The 22,567-nt window shown below is 43.5% G+C and overlaps 1 protein-coding gene across 2 annotated transcripts in view; it reads left to right on the forward strand.

Moving 5' to 3' along the window:
• Nucleotides 1-3,390: 3,390 nt before the first annotated feature.
• The window catches only part of PRIMA1 (proline rich membrane anchor 1), a 50,856-nt gene continuing 31,679 nt past the window's right edge, over nucleotides 3,391-22,567 (forward strand). Inside the window, exons 1-2 of one of the 2 annotated variants that reach the window (XM_032187556.1) lie at nucleotides 3,391-3,635; nucleotides 9,705-9,855. In XM_032187556.1, coding sequence (XP_032043447.1) covers nucleotides 3,543-3,635; nucleotides 9,705-9,855 — 244 coding nt within the window. In that variant the 5' untranslated portion in view covers nucleotides 3,391-3,542. The remainder of the gene's footprint in view (nucleotides 3,636-9,704; nucleotides 9,856-22,567) is intronic. The other variant, XM_032187555.1, reaches the window with a different exon arrangement.

Here is a 22,567-nt window from a genome sequence, read left to right on the forward strand (position 1 = left end):
GGCCTGGCTGACCACAAAGCCCTGCCTTGAGAAGTGGTCACCTTGACTTCCTCTCCTTCTGGCTCCAGCTAAAATCACATCCCAAGGTATCTGAAGATGTGGGAACAAATCCTACCTAAAGACAGATTGGTGAGTATCTGTCGATTTTGATGAGGTTTTGACAAGGCAGCCTGGAAGAGCTGCCTTCTCATATTCTCTCATGCCCTCTGAATACTTGTACACATGGTGTAAAATCAATCTATACAGACAAAATAAATAGCCTCTTCGAATCCATTATAACCATAATGGCTTCTTAGACTAAAAGAGTTTGATAATGTGTTTGTACAGCTAATCAGTGTAGCATTCCTTACTAATGTTTCCTGAGTAGTTACTGTATTGGAGTGTTAATCATGATTGTTCTGATTATCAGGAATTGTTCTTAAAAAAAAAAAAAAAAAAAAAAAAAAAAAAAAGGTAAGATAAATACTTTCTTCTAATAAACAGACCAAACATGAAAAGAGAAAAAGAAAAAAAAAATACAAAATTTAATGCTTTTTATACTAACAAGTGTTCATATTTGCTTAAAATTTTTGAAAGACCACTTTTCTGAAAAAAAAAATATTTTCAAATAGGTTAACTCTGTATTTTGAGCAGTGGCATTTGCTCATATGGGACTCTTAATCTCCAGAGCACCAAGCCAGAAAACATGGAACTGTGTTGATCCCACCAGTGAAGGATATGGACTTGTTCTTGATTTTTGTGCTGTGATAGATACACCTAGGAAGATAGGATCCCGTTCCTGCCTCAGCCATCAAACACGCTGCTGCCATTGGGTAGCTGGATTTAGATGTGCTGTTTTGGCAGGCGGGGAAACTGATGCAGGTCATTTTAAAAACATGTCCAAGGCAACAGAGAAGTTGCAGTAGGATCACAACTCAAGAAATCTTGATTATGGTTCAGGGGTTGTACCTCAGTTAATATCCATCTCAACCTTTAAGTAGTGTGGCTGCTGCAGACAGATCATCATATTCTTCCTCGCACCAGTCCTGGTGCTACAAAACACTTACTGTGTTATTAAGGAAAATGTATTTAAAGCCTGTCATTGATTCAAAGCCTGCAGTCTTATGGGCACTATGTCATTTATCTTCCTTGTAAGTGGGAAAAATTCCTGGACTCTATTTTTTCTCCATAGAAACTACAGAATAGAAGTCAATGAAATTAATGAAAAGCACTGGTATCATGTGGACAAGAGGGCATATATTCAGCTCTTTCTTCAGCCATTCAGTCTAATGGGAAATAAGCCTGCGTGTTGACTGCATACTGCATGACTGGGGCCAAAGCTGGAGATTGGTTTTAATGCATCCACAGCCCAATCATTTCACTCAGGGAGCTGTCAGTTACCAGAGCAAAATAGAAAAGATGCTGATTACCTGGACCAGACTCTGCTCTTATTTGTGTCCAGCAATCTCCCTGGTTGCACCTGCTTCTGTGCAACTGCGGGCAGAGCTTGGCCCTGTGTCCTCAGTTCCCTGGGTTGTCTTTGAACCAAAGGAACAACACTTAGAGATGGGCATTTGGAGAATTGCTAATGGCAGGAAATTCCACAGTTCTCCTGACATTAAGGCATTGTAAACACTGAAAGAAAAGAAATATGTGTTGTGTGGTTTGTGGTTCTTTTTTTTTTTTTTTTTTTTTTTTTCTTTTGGCGTGCAATGCCTAAAGCCTTATCTCTCATTCTGTCAGGAACCAAGGACTATGTATACAGATGGTGCAATTTATTATGTTCTGTACTGTGACCAAGTGCTGAAATACCTTCAGGAAATCACCAGAAAGCCTGAAAAGCTTTGCTGTCTCTTGTGACTCCAGCTCCGTAAAACTATAATTGAATGAGCACAATATATTAAGCACTATATGTTACACAGTAGACTTACAGAAAAGGATGCCATCTTTTTCAGCAACATTACAGAAAATATATTTGCTCTACAATTACTGCTTGTACCCAATGTCATGTTGTCTCTCTTTCTCTATATTCGACCCTTAAAAACCCACAAGATAGGGATTTACAAATAAATGTCTAGCCACAATGGGACTAGTTCAAGTCAGGTGTAACTCCATTAAATTCCACTATATTGTCCTCATTTGTAAGATGTTGCTGAGCCCGATAGCCCTGACATTTAAACCAGCATCTGTTGGGATTGAAATGAATGGAGATACAGTAGCGTGAAAAGAGAATTTTAGCCCTGTATTGGCTGAGGGGTTAATGCATTTTCATTCTTGTTCCACTGAGCGGGTTTTTATGAAACAATTTATGAAACTTGTCTCAGCGGGTGCCAGAAATAGGGGGAAAAAAATAAAATGCATATCCTGAAACCCAGACATATCTGGGTATGAAATATAAAACTTGAGCCCAACATCTTATTTGAACCCATTTGTTTACTTCATTCACTGAAATGGATTCATTTACTCATCCACACACTAAAAACAGGACCCCTGTGCCACTGACTCAACAACAGACAGTTATGGTCATTCTGGTGCACACCAAGCTCAACTTGCAGCAATGGCCACCATTCACAGAGCAGAGGTTTTGCTCATAATCACTTTACTGCAAGCAAAACCATTTCCATCTTTGATTTTCCATCCTGTTACCTCCCTGTACGGCCATGATATTGGGGGATTCTTTATCTACATCCCCACAAGTGCTATTATTTCAGCGTGTTGTGCTATTATTTTTTATTTATTATTTAATTATTATTTATTGAAACACCAATGCCACGAAGCATCTTCCTTATGACATCCCAAACCGCAGGCAGGGACACAGAGCTGACACCTCGGGCCTGTCACAGGAGAAGACTTTGCAACACTTTGGGGGAAAAATAAAAAATAAATAAATAATAAAAAAAAAAAACATAAATAATTAAAATTAAAACACTTTTAAACATAAAAAAAAAAAAAAATAATAATTTAAAAAAAAAAGCCGCCCCCGGCCCGGTGCAGTCTTCGGCGGGCGGAGGCCGGGCGGGAAGGGAGGCCAGGAGGCCGGGAGGGAGGGAGGAGAGCCGCGGGGAGCCGGGCGCGCAAGGGACTGCCTCGATGGGCTTGAAAAATCACTGCAGCAGCGGCGGCGGCGGGCAGGGGGGCAATGCAATCCCCGGGCTGCGCGCTGCCACGCCGCTCTGCCCGCCTCTCCGGCAGCTCCCGGCCCCTCTGCCCTCCAAAACTTTCCCCTCGCCCCTCCCCGGGGTGCGAGCTAGCCCCGGGCTGAGCGGTGAGCGCCGGCCCCGGGAGCTCCCGACGCGGGCGGGCGGCCGGCGGAGCATCCCGGCAGGGGGCGGGCGGGGAGGGGCGGAGGCACGGCTCCCCGCCGGGCGCTGGGTTTTCCCGACCACCCTTTCCCCTCCCCACCCGCCCACCTCCCTCCTTCCCTCCCTCCCTCCCCTCCAGAATTAAAGTTGGGACGGTGGCGCTCCGGGGATGGGTGCGAGCCAACGCCTCTGCCGCCGGCTCGCTCTGCTCCGTCCCCAGGTCGCCCGGAGCCCGCTCCCCCGCCCGCCCGCCCAGGAGGGATGCTGCTCCGGGAGCTTCTGGGACTGCTCCGCTGTTGCTGGCCCTCCCTGCTGCTGCACTGTGCTCTCCACCCGCTCTGGGGCTCCGTCCAGGTAGGGCCGCGCTGCTGGCACGGCAAGGGGCCGGGGGGCGGCAGCAGGCAGCAGGTAGAGCCCCCGGGCGGACCCGAGGCGGGGGCGGGCGGTGGGGGGCGCGGCGGGAGCCCCCGAGGCGGGGGAAGCCGCGGCTGGGCTCGACGCGGTCCCCCCGCTGCCCGCGATGCGGGACCGAGCGCGCCGGGCAGCCGCGCCCGGGTGCCGAGACCCCGCGGGCGACTCCGCGGTGCGGCCGGAGCCTGGCGGAGCGGGACTTTTCTCGGGCCACCGGCTCGGACAGCGCCTTGCGCTGGAGATGGAAGAGGCGGCCGAAGGAGGCGCGCACGGAGCCCAGCTCCGGAGGGCTGGTGGTGGTCGTGGTTTGCCGTGGGGGTTTAATGACGGTGGGGAATCGGGGGTTCTCCGGGCAAAAGCAGCCTTTTGACAACTTGGACACGTGTGACCTTGGTCGTGGTGCACAGTGAGCAGGGAGATGGACTGAGAGTGGCCATCCAGTTTGGAGAGCCAGACCGGCTGCAAAGCTCAACTCAAATGCGTCACTTTGATATTTTAAACTTTATTTGTAATATATGTCTTCAGAGGAGTGATTGATGAGCCAGCCAAGTGCTGTTCAAGAACAGAAGGGTTGCAGTTTCTTGGAGAAAACACAGTGGAGACTCCACGTCTTTGACTCCCTGTTCTAAACTTAGTGGCTCCCAAGAGATTAAATAGAGATGTTTAAATATCTTGTCTCTTGCCGTGAATGACAGAGAGGATTTGTGATCCTTGCAGATTAAAATGAACAGAAATACAGCAAAAACAACATCTTTTAAACCAATGCCCCTGTTGTAAAAACCTCTTCCACCACTACCACTGCTGTCCTGCTCAAGTATTCAGCTAGCTGGCCATAAGTTAAAACTGTAACTGCATCTCTAAGGGAAGTGCAGTTGTATAGAGATGCCTTCTGAAACCTCTCTTCTGTAATCACTCAGTCAATCAAGCAGATGGGAAAAAAAATAAAAATAAAAAAATACTAAAAAAAAAACTTGCATAAATATGTCTCTGCAAACTACTTAGGTGATCTAACCTAATCTTTCAGAAGTAATTATGTTTAGTTTATAACAATTGAAACAGGCTATGAGAAATGCAAAAGTCAAGGGGTCCTGCCTTTCCATGCAAAAATTTGGAAGTTTTGTTGTCCCATTCTTCATCCATACCTGTGTAACTGCCTACTGTTCTGTGTAAGGGCAATCAATAAACCTCCTCAGTCTCAAGCTTTTTGCCTGCCTCTCCCAAAACTCTGACATATCTAAGGATCCCAGTGGCATGTAGCGATGGAAAGGACAGGTGTGGAGCACTCACCAGCATGAAGACCTTCCTGTGACAAGAACTCCCTTGTCTTTGAATCCCTCCCATGACTTTCTTCCCCATGTTGAGTCATAATCCTTACTCTTATCTTAAAAGTTTCGCAAGCCGTACTCTTCTCAACTAATCTGTGAGTGTCCCATCTTGTCACTCTCTGTCCCTGCTCCATCTACAGCAGCCACTGTGTTTTGTCACTTCTCTTCTCCCAGCCCCTCTTTACCGGTTCGTCTGTGCTATGACCTACGTGGGGCACAGCCTTCTTACCACATCTTGGCACTCCCTCTTCAAGCCCTGCCTTGGGACACTTTAGAGAATCTGTCAAATGCTAACCAGACAAGAAACATTTATCTTATTTAAAAAAAAAAAAAAAAAGAAAGAAAGAAAGAAAGAAAGAAAACATCTTTAACATATTTTTTATTAGCCTAGTAGCCAGAACAATGACAGGAAGGAAGGGACGATTCTGTCTGAGGCTTTTGACATACTTTTTTTTTTTTTTTTTTTTTTTTTTTAATAAAGTGTTCTGATAAATAATGGTGTCACATTTTTTCTGGTTTCATAAACGTGGATTTGGATTAAATCTGATGTGAATTATGCAGAGCCATTCTGGGATATACACGGCAGCATCGAGAACTCTTCTCTGTAGACTGCTTCCAAGAGACAAATGCTCTTGCCACATCAGCAGGCTTTTAGAGGTCTCTGTGCTTTTTCAGTCAATTGCACTTTTCCTTTCAAGCTTTTCTCCTTTTACCTGATTCACAAAATAACAAGAGGACCATGCTGTGGGGACCATATTAATCCTCTTTCCCCATTCCACTCTGTAGATCATGCTTGTGAACTGCTGCAACCCCATGGGACTCTACTGAAATACCAAACACTTATGAAATACCAAACACCACATGCAGATTTGTTTTTCCACTCCATGCAAAGCAGGAATAGGACCACTGTATCTGCAGGATATCTTGGATTAAAAAGATGTATCACAGATATGAACCTCAACTGAGAAACTATAGAGGGAAACCAATGTTTACAACTTTTTGCTTGCTTTTCCCTGGACATTTGTGGATCAGACTTCCACTTCGATGAATATGTAAAGATGTTTGTTTTTTGCAAAGCATGTTCATATCAAAGGCACAAATCCATAAAGTCAACTGTCTGTTTTCAGAGCAGGGAAAAAAATGAATCTCCTTGATGTCCAGGCAACACATGTCCAAACTGACAGACTTCTGAGTGTGTTTAGAAAGCCTCATGCCAAACAATGAACGATGTTTTAGAGAGGCCAAGGAGACACGTGTTCATGGCACTTACAACAGCTGGGCTGGAAGGTGCAGATGTAACATCTGGGGAGCAAGACCTGTTTGGTCCAGAGATGAACCCTCACCAAGACAACATCTGTGCCACGAGCTGACTGGCAGCCTGGCAGGTGTCTTCTTGATCATCATCTACAAAGTGCATCCAAAGCCATTCCAGGGACATACTGGTGTCTGGCAAAACAAATAGGCAATAAAGTCTGAGGACAGGCTCTAATTAGCAGACTGGTCCAGAGAGAGATTAGGCTCTTTCAACATGCTTTTTTCTCCTGCCATCTCCTGTAAAAGCAGTTTACCTTGAACTGCAGACAGTAGGAAAGAAACATGGAGTAATTTATTTCATCATCCTCCGCCAGAGCAAGATTGTTCCCTCAAGCGTATTTTCTAGTGATTTGTTCTGCTTACCTTTAGAAGACACAAATAATAGCCTTCATTCCTTTCATAACAAGACTAATAGACATCAACAGTGGGATTTATTTTTTTTTTTCTTGAAAATGAGCCAAATATCTTTTCCTTTTTCTTAATTTTATCTTTCTACTGTTAGTTAATCTTCCTGAAACAGTCCTCCACTACTTCTCTCCCCCTCAAACTCAATTTGTGTCTTTTCTTTTCTTGCCAGATTTCAGCCAGTTTACAATATCTTTGTTCTTGCATACTAACCCTCTAAGACAAACCCCTGGCAAGGTAAAATCTGTGTTCCCAGAAGTATCTTCTAGCAACCAGACATTCTACTGAGTGAGAAGGGAAGGAAAACAAACAATTTTGGTAAACGATCAGACTAAGGTATGGGGAGACCAAACAACTCTATTTTCAGGAAAAGTATGCAGAAGCAGAGAGCAGCTGGACATGTGTAGGGTTAATCTTGTCTGCAAAGTAATTGAGAAAAATATTCACTGGTTTCTGAGGACACTCTATTACCAGCCTAAGGTAGAAGAGCCTCCAGGGATTTAAAAGCAGTCAATAGTCTAAAAAAAGACCAAGCAAGCCTTTTGGTTCTGGTTGATATTAAGTTAGAGCAATAAGTCAGCATAGCTTTTCCATACCAGCACGGTGTTCAGACTCATATACACAAAGCTGTTTCTGGTCTGCATATGAGGTCGGCTCCAAGCCTGCTGAATGTTATTCTTCCTCGTGTCTGGTCTCTCCCACTTTTCTGGCTCCTGCAAGACTGCAGCGAGCCATAGCATTTAGCAACCAGAGAACCAGGTAGGGAGCAAAAATTAGAGCTGGGTGTTAATACTTGCTTCTTTATCAGTTGCTGGGGCCAGTGGAGAGATATTGCCCTACTTGCTCTGTGAGCACTGCAGGTGCTGTCCCATGGGTCCAAGCCAGGAGAAGTCCTGGGTGCTCTTCCAGCAGGGCTCCTCTGCTGGTAACGCCACAGCCTGACACACGAACAGCCTTGGAAGAGCTGAAACAGTGTAGAGGATATTTTGCTGCCTGTGATCACTTACTTTAAAGATAAATATACCTACTTAGCAGACAGATTTATTACCAGCTATGAGGGATTACAAAGCCCAGTCAGTTTGATTCATTAGAGCATTCAGAGAGTTTGTATAAGTTCCTGGAAGCTGCCTGAGATGATCTTTAGCCATCCTCTTGCTGTTACCTGATGGTGAAGGGGAAAGTTGGAAGGCACTTGCACTGAATTTGTTTTTCCCTATGTTTGGTAATAGATTTTGACATGCTGTTTAAAGAACTGAGCCTTCTGCCTTGTGCTGTGCCAAGCCGTCCTTCCAACTCAGTTGCGCGTAGCTCTTTCTATTCTTTTATTCCCTCTCTATAATATTTAATCAACAAAGCCCTACCGCCATTTCCCCGAGGCCAGAGTAATGCATCTTTCTGCATTTAGAAACCTCCTACGCATGTGAACATGTCTTTTGTGCTGTGATGCTGTTTTAATTAGCCACATCTCTCTTGTTGGCCAGAAATACATGAAAAGACTGCGTGCAGCTCTCCTGCAGTCAGGAGGTACCTAGCTGTGGGCCATGGGAGAGGCTTGCTGACCATGCTGGGGGCTAGGGGATGAAGGGGAGAGGAGATGGGCTCTGCATGCCTGGAGCTGGCAGGGGAAGGGAGGCAACCCTGGGTGGCTGTGGGGATAGATGAGGACGCAGAAGGGGCCTACCTAAAGCAGGTCGGAGGGGCAGGCATGAGACATCCTCTGTGTAACGACCAACGTGCTATGGAAAATAGATAATTCAAGAATATGATGTTAGCCTAAAACTGTTAGGACAATAGCCCTCCCAACACCAAACTGTACAAGGCAACAGCTGAATACTAGTGTCACTTCCCTGCGCTTCAGTGAGACATGGGTCCATCCTAGGCGGGCTCTTAACCCTACATTCAAAGTTCTTGTTAGATAACGTGCTGCTTCATCTTATAGGCTCTGTCTCCTTAAAAGAGTATCCTGAGACTCTGTTAGAGTCTCAGTCCTTTCAAAAAAGCTGGCTTAAATACCTCTGAAATTAACACCAGTCAGAGCTCCTGCAATGTTCCCCAAATTTACTTTTCATTAGGGACTTACTCCACTTCATTTTTTAGCATTAGATCAGGAATTTTACAGTCACTGAATATTCCTTAAGTCCCCAGTCATGTAAATATTATTGCCAGTAAGAAAAATATGCTGTTAATAAGTGCCGCTTTTCATGATGAGATCAAGATATTGAATACATTGAATACTGGCTAAATTGTTGTCCAGGGCTAACCCACTTGGGTTCAACAGTATTTACACTTGGGCTTTGCAATGCCCCCTCTTCAGCTTTATAACTAACCAATACTGCATGTTACGGAGGCTACAAGTCACAGTTTGTGGCATTTCCATTTTCACCATGCCATAGATGTGGCCTATAGATGGGTAAAATGTGGGTTCCCTCTCACCATAGTGGGAAGTGAAGTACTCTGTGAAATGCTCTCCAAACATCAGAGGGAGACTAGCAAAACAGAGATCTCATCTGGCTTTCAGTTCTGCCATAAGGAAAATGAACATAATCCTGACCCTAAATGTCTTGTAATTTTTTATTAGCTCTCTTTGGCTTGCAGCAATGACCCTGTGAATAATGCATGCTGCTAGATGGCTTTCCTAAGGAAAGAAGGCTTACGCAATCATATTGTCTGCCACTACCCGCCTTCTCCCTACCTCATAATAACTCAGAAACCAGCTGTCCAATTTCAACTGCATTTGACAGAGGGAAAGAGGTCTTGAAGATACTATGTTAAGTAAAAAATAAAATAAAATTGAGACCACATGGGGAAGAGACCTTGTAGTGGCCTCAGTGAAAAGCAGGCGGTGGCAGGGACTCAGTTCTCACCAGGGGATGAGGTGCCACTCGGGAGCTCAAGTCCAAGAAGCACATTCATGGAAAATAAGTTTTCACTCTTTCTGCTGTTCATGCAATGACTTGTTTCTTCACAGATCACTCAGGGCGAGCCCCAGAAGTCATGCCCCAAGCCTGTAGCAGACAAAGTGACAGAGAGCTGCCAGGAAGTTTGCCAGTGCAGACCACCTCCACCATTGCCACCACCCCCTCCACCTCCGCCGCCCCCGAGGTTGCTGGTGGTGCCGGGTAAGTAGCCACTGGTATGGCTGTGGTGCACTGAAGGGGTGCAAAGCGATGGGAATACCTGGATAGATGGAAGGAGAAAGGATGTGGGAGAGGGCACAGCTAGCTCATTTGTCATTTTCCACTTGGCAAATGGAGGAAAAAATGTTCTCAGTGGAGATGGAGATCTGTTTTCTGATCAATGAATAGTACTTGTCTTTTGGAGGAAAGCCAGAGAAATTCCCTCCTTTTGTTGTGTTATATATGATTCCCTGGCTTTAATTGGTTTGCTAATGTCCTAGTCCCGAGAAATGCTCTCCTACGCAAAGTGCTGTGCTTCCCCTTGGTTTGTATGACCTACTGTTTCACCAGGTACACACCTTGGAGGTCCTCATGGTCTGAGGCAAATTAATTTACAAGCAGGCAAAATTTTCATCATTCTGTCTAGTCCAACCCAGGAGGGAAAGGTGGAATTGGCAAAGAGGCTGTGTGGGGTCTCCGTCTTTGAAGGTCTTCAAAAGGCAGACAGGCAAGGGCTTCTTTGAGCAGAAGACTGGAGTTAGTTCGTCTCCAATTTACTTCCAAATCAGTACTTCTGTGATCTCTGATACATGAATCCTTTCCAGAGAGTGGAGAGTCGCCTCGTGCACAGATAGTTGTGTCAGCAGTCCCCAGAGAGGAGTTCCTTGGCAGTGCAATGGACCTTGCTGGCACTACATGTACTAACTGGTTGCAGGGACACGGGCTGAACCCTGTGCAGGTACCTTTAGATCCCAGCTGTTTGGTATTACAGCAAATTTCCTTAGCACTACTATATTATTGCAAATTTGTCTCTCCCTAAAAGGCTGCTTATTAATTCTTCTCCCTGCTTAGATAAACTCCCCTGGAACAGTGTTGTAAAGTAAAATGGGAGAAGAATTCATTAGGTAGCATCATTTGGATGTTTGTCTTTATCAGCTCCATCCCCAGATTTGCAGAAGACATGAGGAAGGCTCCTGCACAGTTTTTAGCCTGCTAGAGGACAGGCAGAATTTTGCAGTGTTTTCTGCCAGCAGTATGCTTCGTATCTGTGCCAGGCTGCAGAAATTTAAGGCAGAGGCAGGAAAAAAAAAAAAAAAAGAAAAAAAAAAACAGTAATTTGAAACACTTGGAAAAGGAAGTACAAAGACAGCTTTAAAAGCAAAGATGAAGGTTTTTAGTAGCAGGAGAAATCTCTTTCAATATTCAAGAAAATGTTATGGGTGTTAATAGTAGAAATTGCCTTGATCTTTGTCTCACAGTCAGAAACTAAAGTGTTTGCCACTCTGCTTTCTTGTACTTGGGCTACCCATTGCCTTGGGGAACCACTCTTACCTGTTTGCGAAGTGGCAGAGCAGTGCCAGCACTGGTCCTCGCCGTGGTGCTCAGCCGTTCTGGGAGGACTCTGCTTTCTTTTTTCTGGGCTGCTGCCAGGCAGCTGCTCTGCATGCATGGATTTGTCTACTGTGAAGTGGGAGGAAATCATACCAGAAAAAAATAAGTCTGTCACACATTGCAAAAAGAGGAAACAGAAATCAAACGGGCCTGTGACTGGGATAGCCTGATGCTTACTCAGGCTGGATTGCCAGGTGCTAGCCCAGTTCTAAAAATGAGCTGTATAAATCCAGATGACTAATATTTAAACAAGCTATTTCATTTCAAATGCAATAAAAAAATAGATTACACATTCCTTTCACGAGTAAGCTTTAGAGTAGCAATCAAATGCCTCATCTTGAAAGATGCTTTCATTATTATCATCTGTCTAGGCACTGTGATTTAGCCCACATGTACAGCAATCCCCATCCTTGTGAGAATGAGCAAGCCTTGTGGTTAAATATTGATGTTACGGACACTGCTTTTAAGCAGCATTTGGAGGAGAGGGCAGTAAAGGGACAAGACAAGCTATAATTAAATGGTTGATGCTAGGTATGCACTTTGCACTTTTTCAGTGATTAAAGTGTTGGAAAGACCTCAGCAAAAAGAAGAAGCAGCCCAGGAGGCACAAGTTTTTTACTTTTACATCTTTGAGAAGACGCTGTCGTTGCTTTCAGAGCTTTGTCGGCCCCAAAATGCTGCAGCCTGCTAGGCACAGTCCTTAACAGCTATTTGTGCAATTGCACTGAAAGTTGTTGGAGGTATAGATGATCTCCACATGTTGTGGTTTGGACCTAATGATGAAAGCCAGTACGTATGTAACTCCTGTCCATCCAGCTACTACAGACATTGACAGCTCAGTTATCTGTTAAATGAAGCCATGTTAAATGAAGCACTCTTTGACATGTGCTTTTAGGTCTCCAGTTGCTGCTACAGAAAAGCGGAGGACCCTCTTTGTGTATTCTCCATCAATCACACGTCAATGTTTTGCAAGCCCTACTTGGATGTATAGAGTGTCATTGGATACCTGCATGTGAGCAGCTGAATCAGTTGCTGATAAGTTTTTATTGTGATTGAGAATCATAGAATCATCGAACGGCTTTAGTGGGAAGGGACCTTAAAGATTACCCAGTTCAAACCCCCCTGCAGTAGGCAGGGACAGCACCCACTAGATCAGATTGCTCAGGGCCTCATCCAACCTGGTCTTGAACACCTCCAGGGATGGGGTATCCACAACCTGTCTGGGCAACCTGTTCCAGTGCCTCACCACCCTCTGAGTGAAGAATTTCCTCCTCATCTCTAATCTAAACCTCTCCTCTTTTAGAATAATTTAGGGCTTTCAGGAACAATAAGATTGCATTTAGTATCTCTTCAGGCTGGTCCATCCAGTGACAAATCCTCAGCTCTGCTTCCTACAGATAATATTTAACATATTTATATAAAACTATGAATTCCAGAATTCGCATATAATTGCTCATAAATTCTGTGTTCACTCTGATGGATAATAAGCTAATTCCCTCCACAGAAAATAAACAGAATCACATACAACTTAGCAGTCTGACAAAACAAATGAGAGGTGACAAAAACACCAACTTGTGTGTATGAAATGTATGGGTTGTGCTTCAGTGCACCCTGTGGAGATGTATCATCCATTCAGCAATATAAGTACGGGAAATTAAATTAGATCATTTGGCCATTATATTTCCCAACATGGATAACTAAATTACGGACTGGTGGATTCAGGGAATGTCTCCACCACCCAGACTGCAGGTCCCAGGAAAGAAAACACAGGCTATTTTTGTTCTCCTCAGCCACAATCAGAGGCCTGCTTTTTCCATGTTTCTAACTCCTTCACACAGGCTATTGGCATTTCCAATATCTCTTCCAAACCCTATTCTTGCCTTCACTGCACCTGCTCTGCAACTATTGTGGGACTTTACTCCACACCCTGCAGCAGCATATCCACGTTGAGTAGAGGACTCTTGGTTTGCTATAGTGAATCCTTCTGCTTTATGGTATCTAAATGAAGGCTGGGTCAACCACACTGGTTACTGTGGGTGCTGCTTCTTTCAATACTGTTAGGCCAGAGTTCAGTCCATTAATTGGGACACGTGGATCTTCACCATGATTATTTCAGTTTTGAATTTCCTGAGCTTCATGCCAAGTGCTGTTTGTTTATGTCTCAGATACTGCTGTTTGTTTTGGTATAGACATGTGCCTTGCTGATGGTCTTCAAGCTGAGGAGGCCCAGCCATGTCAGAAGTAGCTAGGATGCTGGGGACTGTGTGGCAAACTGGTAAACTGGTGGCGGCTGTCAGGAGACATGGTGGCTGAGCCGATTACAGTTTCTCCAGGCTGTCTGGCATGTTTATATTTCCACAGTATCTCTCCTTATACAAGCAGAAGCTTGCTCTTTAACCCACGCCTAGAAAACTGCTGGATAACAAAGTGAAGGGAAAGCTCGTGAGGCTGTGAGGGTCTTAAGGCCAACTAAGTTTAGATGCTAACAGGAAAGAACATATGATCTTTCAATGAAATTCACCGTGTTCTCTAGACATGGCTTTAATGACCTGGAGGAGCTAGGGATTTTCAGAATCTGGCCATTAATTAACTGTTCCTTTCTCCCCCCCCCCCTCCCCCCCCCCCCCCATCTACTTTCCTCCGTGTCTCTGGATTTCAGCCAAGACTAAGTAAGGCAAGGTGGATGGAGTACTTGTTTAGGCAGCATTTCTAACCCAGCTACACAGACTCATGAGATTAAGCTAGTTCAAATGATGTTGACCTTTCAAAATCTAAAACATTGCAGTTGTCAACCTTTAAATTCTTTGTAAGCACACAGTATTCTCCAGGGCCATGGCAAAGAAGAAAAGAATTCATCTGGAAGTAGAAGCTAGGCTTTCAAAATAGGGAAGGATTGAAGGCAGACATCCAAGTAGAGACAAATACAGCAGTCAGTATCAGTTTTAACCTGCCTAAGGTTTGAGGAAAAAACAGTTCAGAGGTGACTTATTCAAAATGAATCAAGGAAGGGAAAGGATGTTCAGCACAAACACTTCCCTCACTGGTTGGCAACATTTGCTGTCTCTTCTCTGTCCATCTCCTGCATTGGGTAAAGAGTCCATGGTACTGCCATCCCTCCACTGATGATGGAATTGTCAAATCAAATAGTGCTTCAGTTGAAAGCTAGAGGAGGAAATGTGAATAAAAGCTTTTATCTGAGATCCTTACAAGCAGAACTAGCACAAATGAGTCTGGGTATGTGAACCAGCCTTTGACTCATTGGACACTTAAACATACATACACAGTTAGGTCTTTATAGCTCCTGAATTCTGTGAGTTTGCCTTAAGCTTTCAGTTGAGATAAAGCACCATCAAGTCACAGTGCAAAGCCAAAGTGAATGACATCATTGCAGAGGACTCTAATCTCAAGGCTGTAATGGTACAATTTGTTTTTTCAAGGTGAAATCTTAATCTTTGGAGATAATGCATCTAATTAACTAATGATTTGGTCTGAAAATGCCAAAACAAAAATGACCAGCTGTAGTCAGGGAGCAACTTTTTGGCAACTGTATGAGCACAAATGCATAGCTTAATTTTTCAGAGTGTGCAGGGTCCCTTCAGTGCAAATAGGAAAGCTAAGGACATTTGGATCTTTAAAGACAGATGGTCTCAGTGTGTGTAATATGTTGGAGCCTGAAGTACTGGAACAGACTGGAACTTCTTAAACTTTGAGGAGGTTTTAAAGCAACCAAATTTTGCAGATTCAGATTGCTGACCACTAGCAACATGGCCTTTCATAGCAGGAACTTGTTATAGAAATGAAAACCATATGGTTCTGGTACATAAAAGAATAAGAAATATTTTTTCCTTAGGCTTTTCTGTGACCTAAATGCTAGTAGTAGAATGGGCGGCGTAACCCACTGTGGATCCAGAGAATGAGTTTGAGCCTCACATAAATATGCTCTCCAAAAGGCTGTATAAGAAGGAGAGCTAAGCGTGGTCCTGGTGCTCAGCACATCACCTGTCGTATTACATGGGCACAGACATTGAGGCGCTTGCCTACGCAAGACCAAAAGGACCCTTGGCCTTGGCCAATCTATGATTGTCCTCCAGGAGGTGAGGGGAGGTTGTGATTGCAAAACTTCATTTAAATCCTTCTGGAGGCCATCACATGCCTTAAAACATGAAGCACCAAAGAATTTGCTGCAGGTCATCAGGTACAGCTCTTGCAGTATGGCCTGTGTATCCAGCTTCTTTTGTGTAGGTCTTTTGTCTTTTGAGTGCTTTGCACCTTTCCAAACACGTGCTGTGACTGTAATTCTGACCCTAAGAACTTGTCTGGCATAACCAGCCCTTGCTCACCCCACTTCTGCCAGAAGGACTGGGTTTGAGTAGTTTTGAGATATGTAGGCACATTTTAAGAGTTTATGATTAGCTTCTCCCAAATATTGATGACCAAAGAAATTGTTAGCAAACACATGGGGGTGTTTTTCTATGATAATGGGGAAGAAGTTTTCCTCCGTGCTTCATATGTAATACCTACTAGCAAAACTGAGCAGTACTGGAAGAGAACTACAGTAACACCCAAAGTGGAGGGGTACACAGACTCCTACATCAAGAAATTTATAGCAATGACATCTGCTGTGAGAGAACATTGTTTTAGCATATTGGTCTAGACAGTGATTTTTAAATGCAAGCAGAATGCTGAAACAGGGAAGCCCTTTCAGTTTTGATAACACAGCTGTTATACTGTGAATTACACTCCTGTGTGAGACTGTTGTTTATACTTTACAAAGCAAAACCAAAATCCATTTCTTGTCTTCTCCCAGATCACTTTCAGTTTATTGAAGGTTTGTGATTCTAAGAACTTACAGTATGATTTCGAGGCTTTCAAATCTAAATTGAAATCCAGCCATACAGCCTGGAGACACATATGAGAGCACATGCTGAGTTGAGCCCAGGTCCCTATCATGCTGTCTTTACGTCACAGATGCTACCTTCCCTGTTAGCACAGTGAACCAAATCATTAAGCATCCAAGGTGGGATTTAGGCAGAATTCACCCACCTAAATCAGAAACACAATGCTTAGATTTCCTGCCTCACACTCCAGGTGCTGGTGAATTAAACACCAAAGACATAAAGACCTCAATATCACGATTATTTTTTTTTCATCTAGCACAGTTATTTCTAGTGCAGGAATAAAAGTTAGAGGTCTTCACCTCCAAGTCAAAATGGGAAAAATGTTCAGGGTGAGAAGATTTCTTAAGCAGCAATCAAATATGAAGTTTGGATTAGTTTTGCATCTGGGATGTTGTATTTAATCTGAAGAGCTGGATTAGTGATTAGAAAGCAGGTAAGACTGGGAAAGGTTCATGCGAATACTTTACTCATAGGATTTTGCTATAAACTGTGTACGTAACATCTCATATTGTGCTGTTGTAAACTGTCTGTCTTTGTAAAATAGTGGTTAGATCAGACTGTCAATTCCAGCTTCTGTTGCTAAATTCCCAGTTCAGAGTTTTTCACCACAATAAATTCTGAAATGTTTTGTCAAGGCTAATTTTTATTTAGGCAAGTGATGAATATTCCCTCTGCTCTGAGACCTTGCAGATTTGTTTTCAATTTTTCATGCAGTAATAAATTCACGTTATGGAAAAATCCACTCTCTTGAAAATGTACTCCTTCATACACTTTCCAGTATTTAAAAGTAAAAGCCTCAGGCTGGCTTTTGCAGTGCAGAAATCATTGGGAGTTCTGTTATCTATAGATTAAAAGTATTGTCTAATTTTGAAACAAGAAGCATTAGATATTAAACTCATTCTGCAGTAGAGCTGTCCTTTCTGCTTTGAGATGTGTACGTCAACAGCCTGATTTTTCTTCTTTTAAGAAAAAGGACTTGGCAAAACTGAAGACATTAATTCTCTGTGTGGATGGCAGTCCATTTGTACATGACTACCATTTCATTGATTGAGAAGATAACAAATCTTCAGTGAAGTTACTGATGAGTCAGAGCCTGCTGAGTTACAAATAATTGTAAGTTCTCGTGCCCATGGCAGACTGGAGTTGTGTCTCATCTTGACAAGCCAGAAGCAAACTTAATTGGCACAAGCTGTCCTAGCAACAAAGGTTAAGCAGCTGACCTTGATAAAGCACCTACAGAATCATATGTTCTCATAAGGTTCTGGGCATTGTCTTAGTTAAAATGTGGTAAAAGGGTATTGTGTTGCCTGTATAATTGCAATTTACGGGGAAATTTTAAGTCATCATAGCAGATCAGGAAAGCAGCAGTCTGAACATTTTGGGATGTTATCCTGAAGTGAGTACATAATATCCATTAATGTAATAAAAATGTAGCTTAATAACTGATACCACTGCCAAAAATTATCATTAATAATTATGTGAGTTAAACATTTGCCCTAGTAAATCATATCCCATTATAATCGCATATATATACTAGCAAATAATGAATACCTAATTGTTATTATAATGAATCATTTTATAACTTTGAAGAGTGTCTTTTAAATGGAGCTGATATTTCATCACTTCATTAGTTTAAAATATTTTACACAAAGGTCTGTCCCTTGGCAAGTTATACTGTTAAACTGGAATGTTATGAGGGAGCCAGTGGAGCAAATTCTATTGAATCATCACTGGACATTTTCCTTTCCCTCTGGAAGGAAGGTATACTCTTATTTCATAGCTACTGTTGAAGGAAATGACTCTCAGTGGACCAAAAGGAGGGTTTGTTTTAACCCTCATTTTGATTTAGCAAGTTGCAGGTGCTGTTTCATCTTTACAGAGCTTTATTCTTTAGCACTGGCTGCCAAGTGCTATAGGCTTCAGGAGGGAGTGATGGTCAACAGCATCTCTGCAAGTGTTTGCCTACCATGCAGGCCTAAAATTCTGTGTGAAGACAGAGAAAAGTGCAGAGAAAAGACCAGTAACCAAGTGGCTTGCTTTTGTGACTGTGAGGTAGGTTGTACCTTACCTTTTGGCTTTCAGAGAGTTACAAGTGTACTCCAAGTGGTGATTGAGGACTTTCTGTTGGGCCTTTAGCATGGTGAAATGACTTGATCTGTTAACATGATATAATTGCCATTTTAACTATTCTATATTTTATGAACATTGCAAAAGAATCTATCAGTTGATAAATGGAATTTTATACTATTAGGATTAAACATACCTCTGGTTTGGAAAACATTTCACATTTTAGTTCCATTTCACTTCAGCCAGATCATCAATTTTAGCTATATTTCTCTTAGTGAAACCCAAATACAATTTGGAAAAGGAACCTGAGTGCACTAAGTGTGGGAATTACTAACTGGTCCCAGGGACATTTTCTAAATGATAGTTGAAGCCCTTCCAGCAAAAACTGAGCCACTGAAGTGATATAAGGAATAAACTTTGTAATATGTTATGCTTAGGTAGATGCTGTACACTAACAGAAGTATCTGCTACATAGTCAACCAGCTGTTCCCTAAAACTCAGACATGTGACTTGCAATGTCTTTCTTTGTAAACCGAACTCTTTAAAGCCATCTGTAGTTATCAATCTAAAGTGTATGTCTACTACAACCACTCTCCATATAGCATCTGAATGCCCAACTCACAACCCATTAATTTTTCAGAGATAGACACAAACCAGTGACTTAGAAACTGCTGCTACTAACAGATGAAGAAAATATTCCAAGTATTTCCAAGTCTTCTATTATCTGTGCTAGGAAAGTCAGTCTTCAGTTGGCTGAAGCTGTTTTTCTATTTGCTTCCCTGAAGGCACTAATTTGGAGAAAGTTTCAGCTCCAAGCTATGAGGTTTGTCCAGTCTTCACTATTGTCTGGAGTTTCCTGAGCTCTTTAAAAAGCCACTATCTAAGAGATAATATCTTAATCATAGCAGTAGTACTGAATTTTACTTGCATTTCATAGCCTTATTGTCTTTGATGGCACCATTCTTGTGAATACCGTTCAGCCTGAAGAAGTTGTGCAGATCTGGACTTTAATTTGATCCGTATATAGAACATTATAAAGAGAAAATCTGTCATCTTTCTGTGGGATGGAATCTGCCAGCCCTGAGGTATCTCATTAATCATTCTCTGGCAAAAGACTGGTCATCGATGTAGGAGCTTAGACGTCCGAAATCATATTTCATCTGTTTGGATTTCAGCCTAATTCATCCCTCCTTTGAAGGCCTGTTGACTGCAAGAGCTGAAAGATGGATAAGCTTTCAGAAGACTTCATGGTGATGTACTGTGACTCTTGCAAAAGAGGTGCCTTCCCTCCCTGTAGGAACATCAACAAGAGAGTCCAGGGTGCTGCTTCTCCCTCTCCACTAACCTGCTGGTGGGATCCCACGAGGGCCAATTAACCCACCAACCACTCACCCCTACCATGTCTGAAACAGAGAAGCTCTGTAAAGTTTGGATCTGAGACTAGTGGATGTGAAGCACTGAATATTGTTAGTGTTAGGCTCAAAAATGAACAATAATTGCTACAGAAGTGATCGGCAAGTTCCTGTCCTACCATGCACTGAAGAGAATAAGGTGCTTGCCCTGCCAGGAGGAATAGGCAGAGCCTATGGCCATGCCATCACCACCTGGTAAAGAGAAAGGAGGCAGCCTGAGGTACCAGGGCATCACTATGTTCATTTCTTATTCTGTCAGTGATGCTACAGCTTCATCCAACACCTGACAAAAAAAAACGTGTATCAGCAGATATGGGAATTAAAAGTCTGTAAGGGCTATCACTACATGTACTTAAAGTGTCCATAGGGGTGGCACTACCTGCCACCTGATCTTACTTTGTCACTTTTTTCTAACCAACAGTTTCTCAGAGAGATGCTGTTTCCCCCTCTCCATCTGATTCTCCCTCAGCAAGAGGACAGAATTGTTTTTACCTTGATGAAATCACACACTATTGATTTCTGTCCCAGACAGAAAAGACCACTGGTACCTGATAAGGCTCAGACATACCTGATAAGGCTCTGCTGTACCTGCCTTCACAGTGCTGCTGGGGCATGCCTTTCATCCAAGGCTGCCCGAAGCTCAGTAAAAGCAACAGCCAGTTTTTAAGGGGTTTTTAAGCACCTAAAAGTGCAGATAGTTTCTCAGTAGGCTCTCCAAACCACTTAACACCGAGTAAGGGTGCTAAGCCATGGCCCACTCCACCTTATTTTAGGGAGGATGATGCTTTCTCAGTGCTTATTGCTCAATGGTTGCTTGCTGCTGAGCTGAGGTGGGTGCTGGCCAGGAGGTCATGAGGGAGGACAAGGATGATTTTTACTCTTACCTTTGCTCCTCAACACTTGTTTCTCCATGGCATGCCAGAGGTCCTGCCACTGCAAACACAAAAAACAATTGCCTTTGTTTTTTTAACCTTGTTACGAGATGCACGTATAGATACTTGCAGAGATGCATGTACATGCACACGTGTATGTGGTTGTTGAGTATTGATGTGGAAATCTGTTAATCAGGTATTAGAGCACCAAAAAAGCAAAGGCAGACTCAGCACGATACTTCAGTGTTTTCAGGCCTCTTTCCTCCAGGATGCTCTTTTCACTGCTGTAACGTGAGGGGGTCCTGCGGTTTGCTGGGGCAAGCAGCTGATCCCCTGCACTTATATTCCCTTCTGAAGAACAACCCGTGCTCCCTGCATGCGTTGCTTGCTGCTGGAGAGCTGGGCTGTGTGTTTGTGCAATGAAGTGGATGGCACTGCGCTGGCGCATGTCTGTGCCTCTCAGTGGTGCCACTGTTCAAAAGAACTGAGGATCACTGTCCTCAGGTCAGGGCTGTGCTGTTGTTGTCCTGCCCCAGTCCGCTGCCTTGCTGCTGTACTTGCTTGAATACATGATCGATGAGAAAGCCAGGGAAATACTAGAAAAATACAGTTGAAGTACTTGTAAGGGAAAAGGTGCAATTTAAAGGTAAAAATTATTTACCTTATTACAGAATTGGGAAATTAATAGCAACGGTGCTAACACGCAGCCTTATGTTGCACATTTTATCCTTATATCTTGTACCTGTTTGGAAAGCTGGGACAACTGTCCCTGTCCTGGAGGAAAATTGGAGGACCTATGTCCTCAGAAGAATTTCTGTCCTCTACCCAGAGTGACACGCTGCCTAAGTAAAGAGAGGTTGACCCTTGTATCATAAAACTCATAAGGTTAAACTTAAGCTTGCATATCTGTATTCATGTTAAAGCGTCCTGGCTCTCAGTGCTCAGAACCTCTGGAAATCAGGTCACCTTCTAAAATGAATTCCAGAATACTTATTTAACAGCAAATTTTCAGACATTTGTGACCTGTTTCTTGAAGCCACCAGATACCTACTAATCTGATCGGCTCCTCCTGCATTTCGAAAAGCAGGCCACCAGACACAGCAACATGTGCCTGAGCAATGGCTCTCAGACACTAGGGATATGTGGGGTGTCAGCTCCCTCCATGCTGCGAAGTCTGGTGCTGGTTCAGATCACAGACAGCAGGGAAATGCAACAGTGCCCACCAGGCTTTCCAAAAGGACTGTACTGTTGCAAGGAGGAGACTGCCTTGCAAGCCACAGGTTTCAATTCTGATTTGCTTGGGACAGAAATCAATAGTGTGTGATTTAATCAAGGTAAAAACAATTTTGTTCTTTTGCTCAGGGAGAGTCAGAGAGGGGGAAACAGCATCTCTTCAGAGACTGTTGGTTAGAAAAACATGTGACAAAGTAAGATCAGAGGGCAGTGGCTGACGTGAGTGTCTGTTGTAAAGATAAATGCCAGAGCAGAGTGTTAACACAGAAACTAGCTATGATGTAATCTCCTTAAAAGCCTTTTTTCCACAAGGCCTCTAAGTGCTACTGCTTCTCCAGATCATGCTTTAGAGAACAGACTCTCCCTCCGCGCTCACTAACCCCACTGTCCTCCAGAGGACCTTGGCAGCTGAAACCATGTTTTGCTCCTATTTAGAGTCGTACCTCAGTTCTGCTGGGTCTCATCAGCTCCACCAACAACCTAATAGGATTAAAGCTGGCAGATCTGGTCCTCAGCATGTTGAGTGCTTGGAGCACAGACTTTCCTTTTCTAATTTTTTGATGCTCCTCTGTTTGCTCTGCTGTCTGCATCATCATTCTTCCACAAGCATGTAGGACTTGGAACTGAAATACTGTTCTTGCTCTGCAGCGATGGTGAAGCCAATATGTTATCCTACAAACTTAGTACCAGCCCGTCCTAGGAACACGATGGGATGCCACCTTGGCTCTGCCCATGGGTCTCGGCTGCACAGAGGTGCTGGGCATGGCATGCATCGGGCAGAGATCTGGCACCTGTATGGGAAGTCAGCCAGGGAGCTTGCTGCTTCCACCCCAGTCATGTA

Source organism: Aythya fuligula, chromosome 5 (assembly GCF_009819795.1).
Source record: "Aythya fuligula isolate bAytFul2 chromosome 5, bAytFul2.pri, whole genome shotgun sequence".
Lineage (NCBI taxonomy): Eukaryota > Metazoa > Chordata > Aves > Anseriformes > Anatidae > Aythya > Aythya fuligula.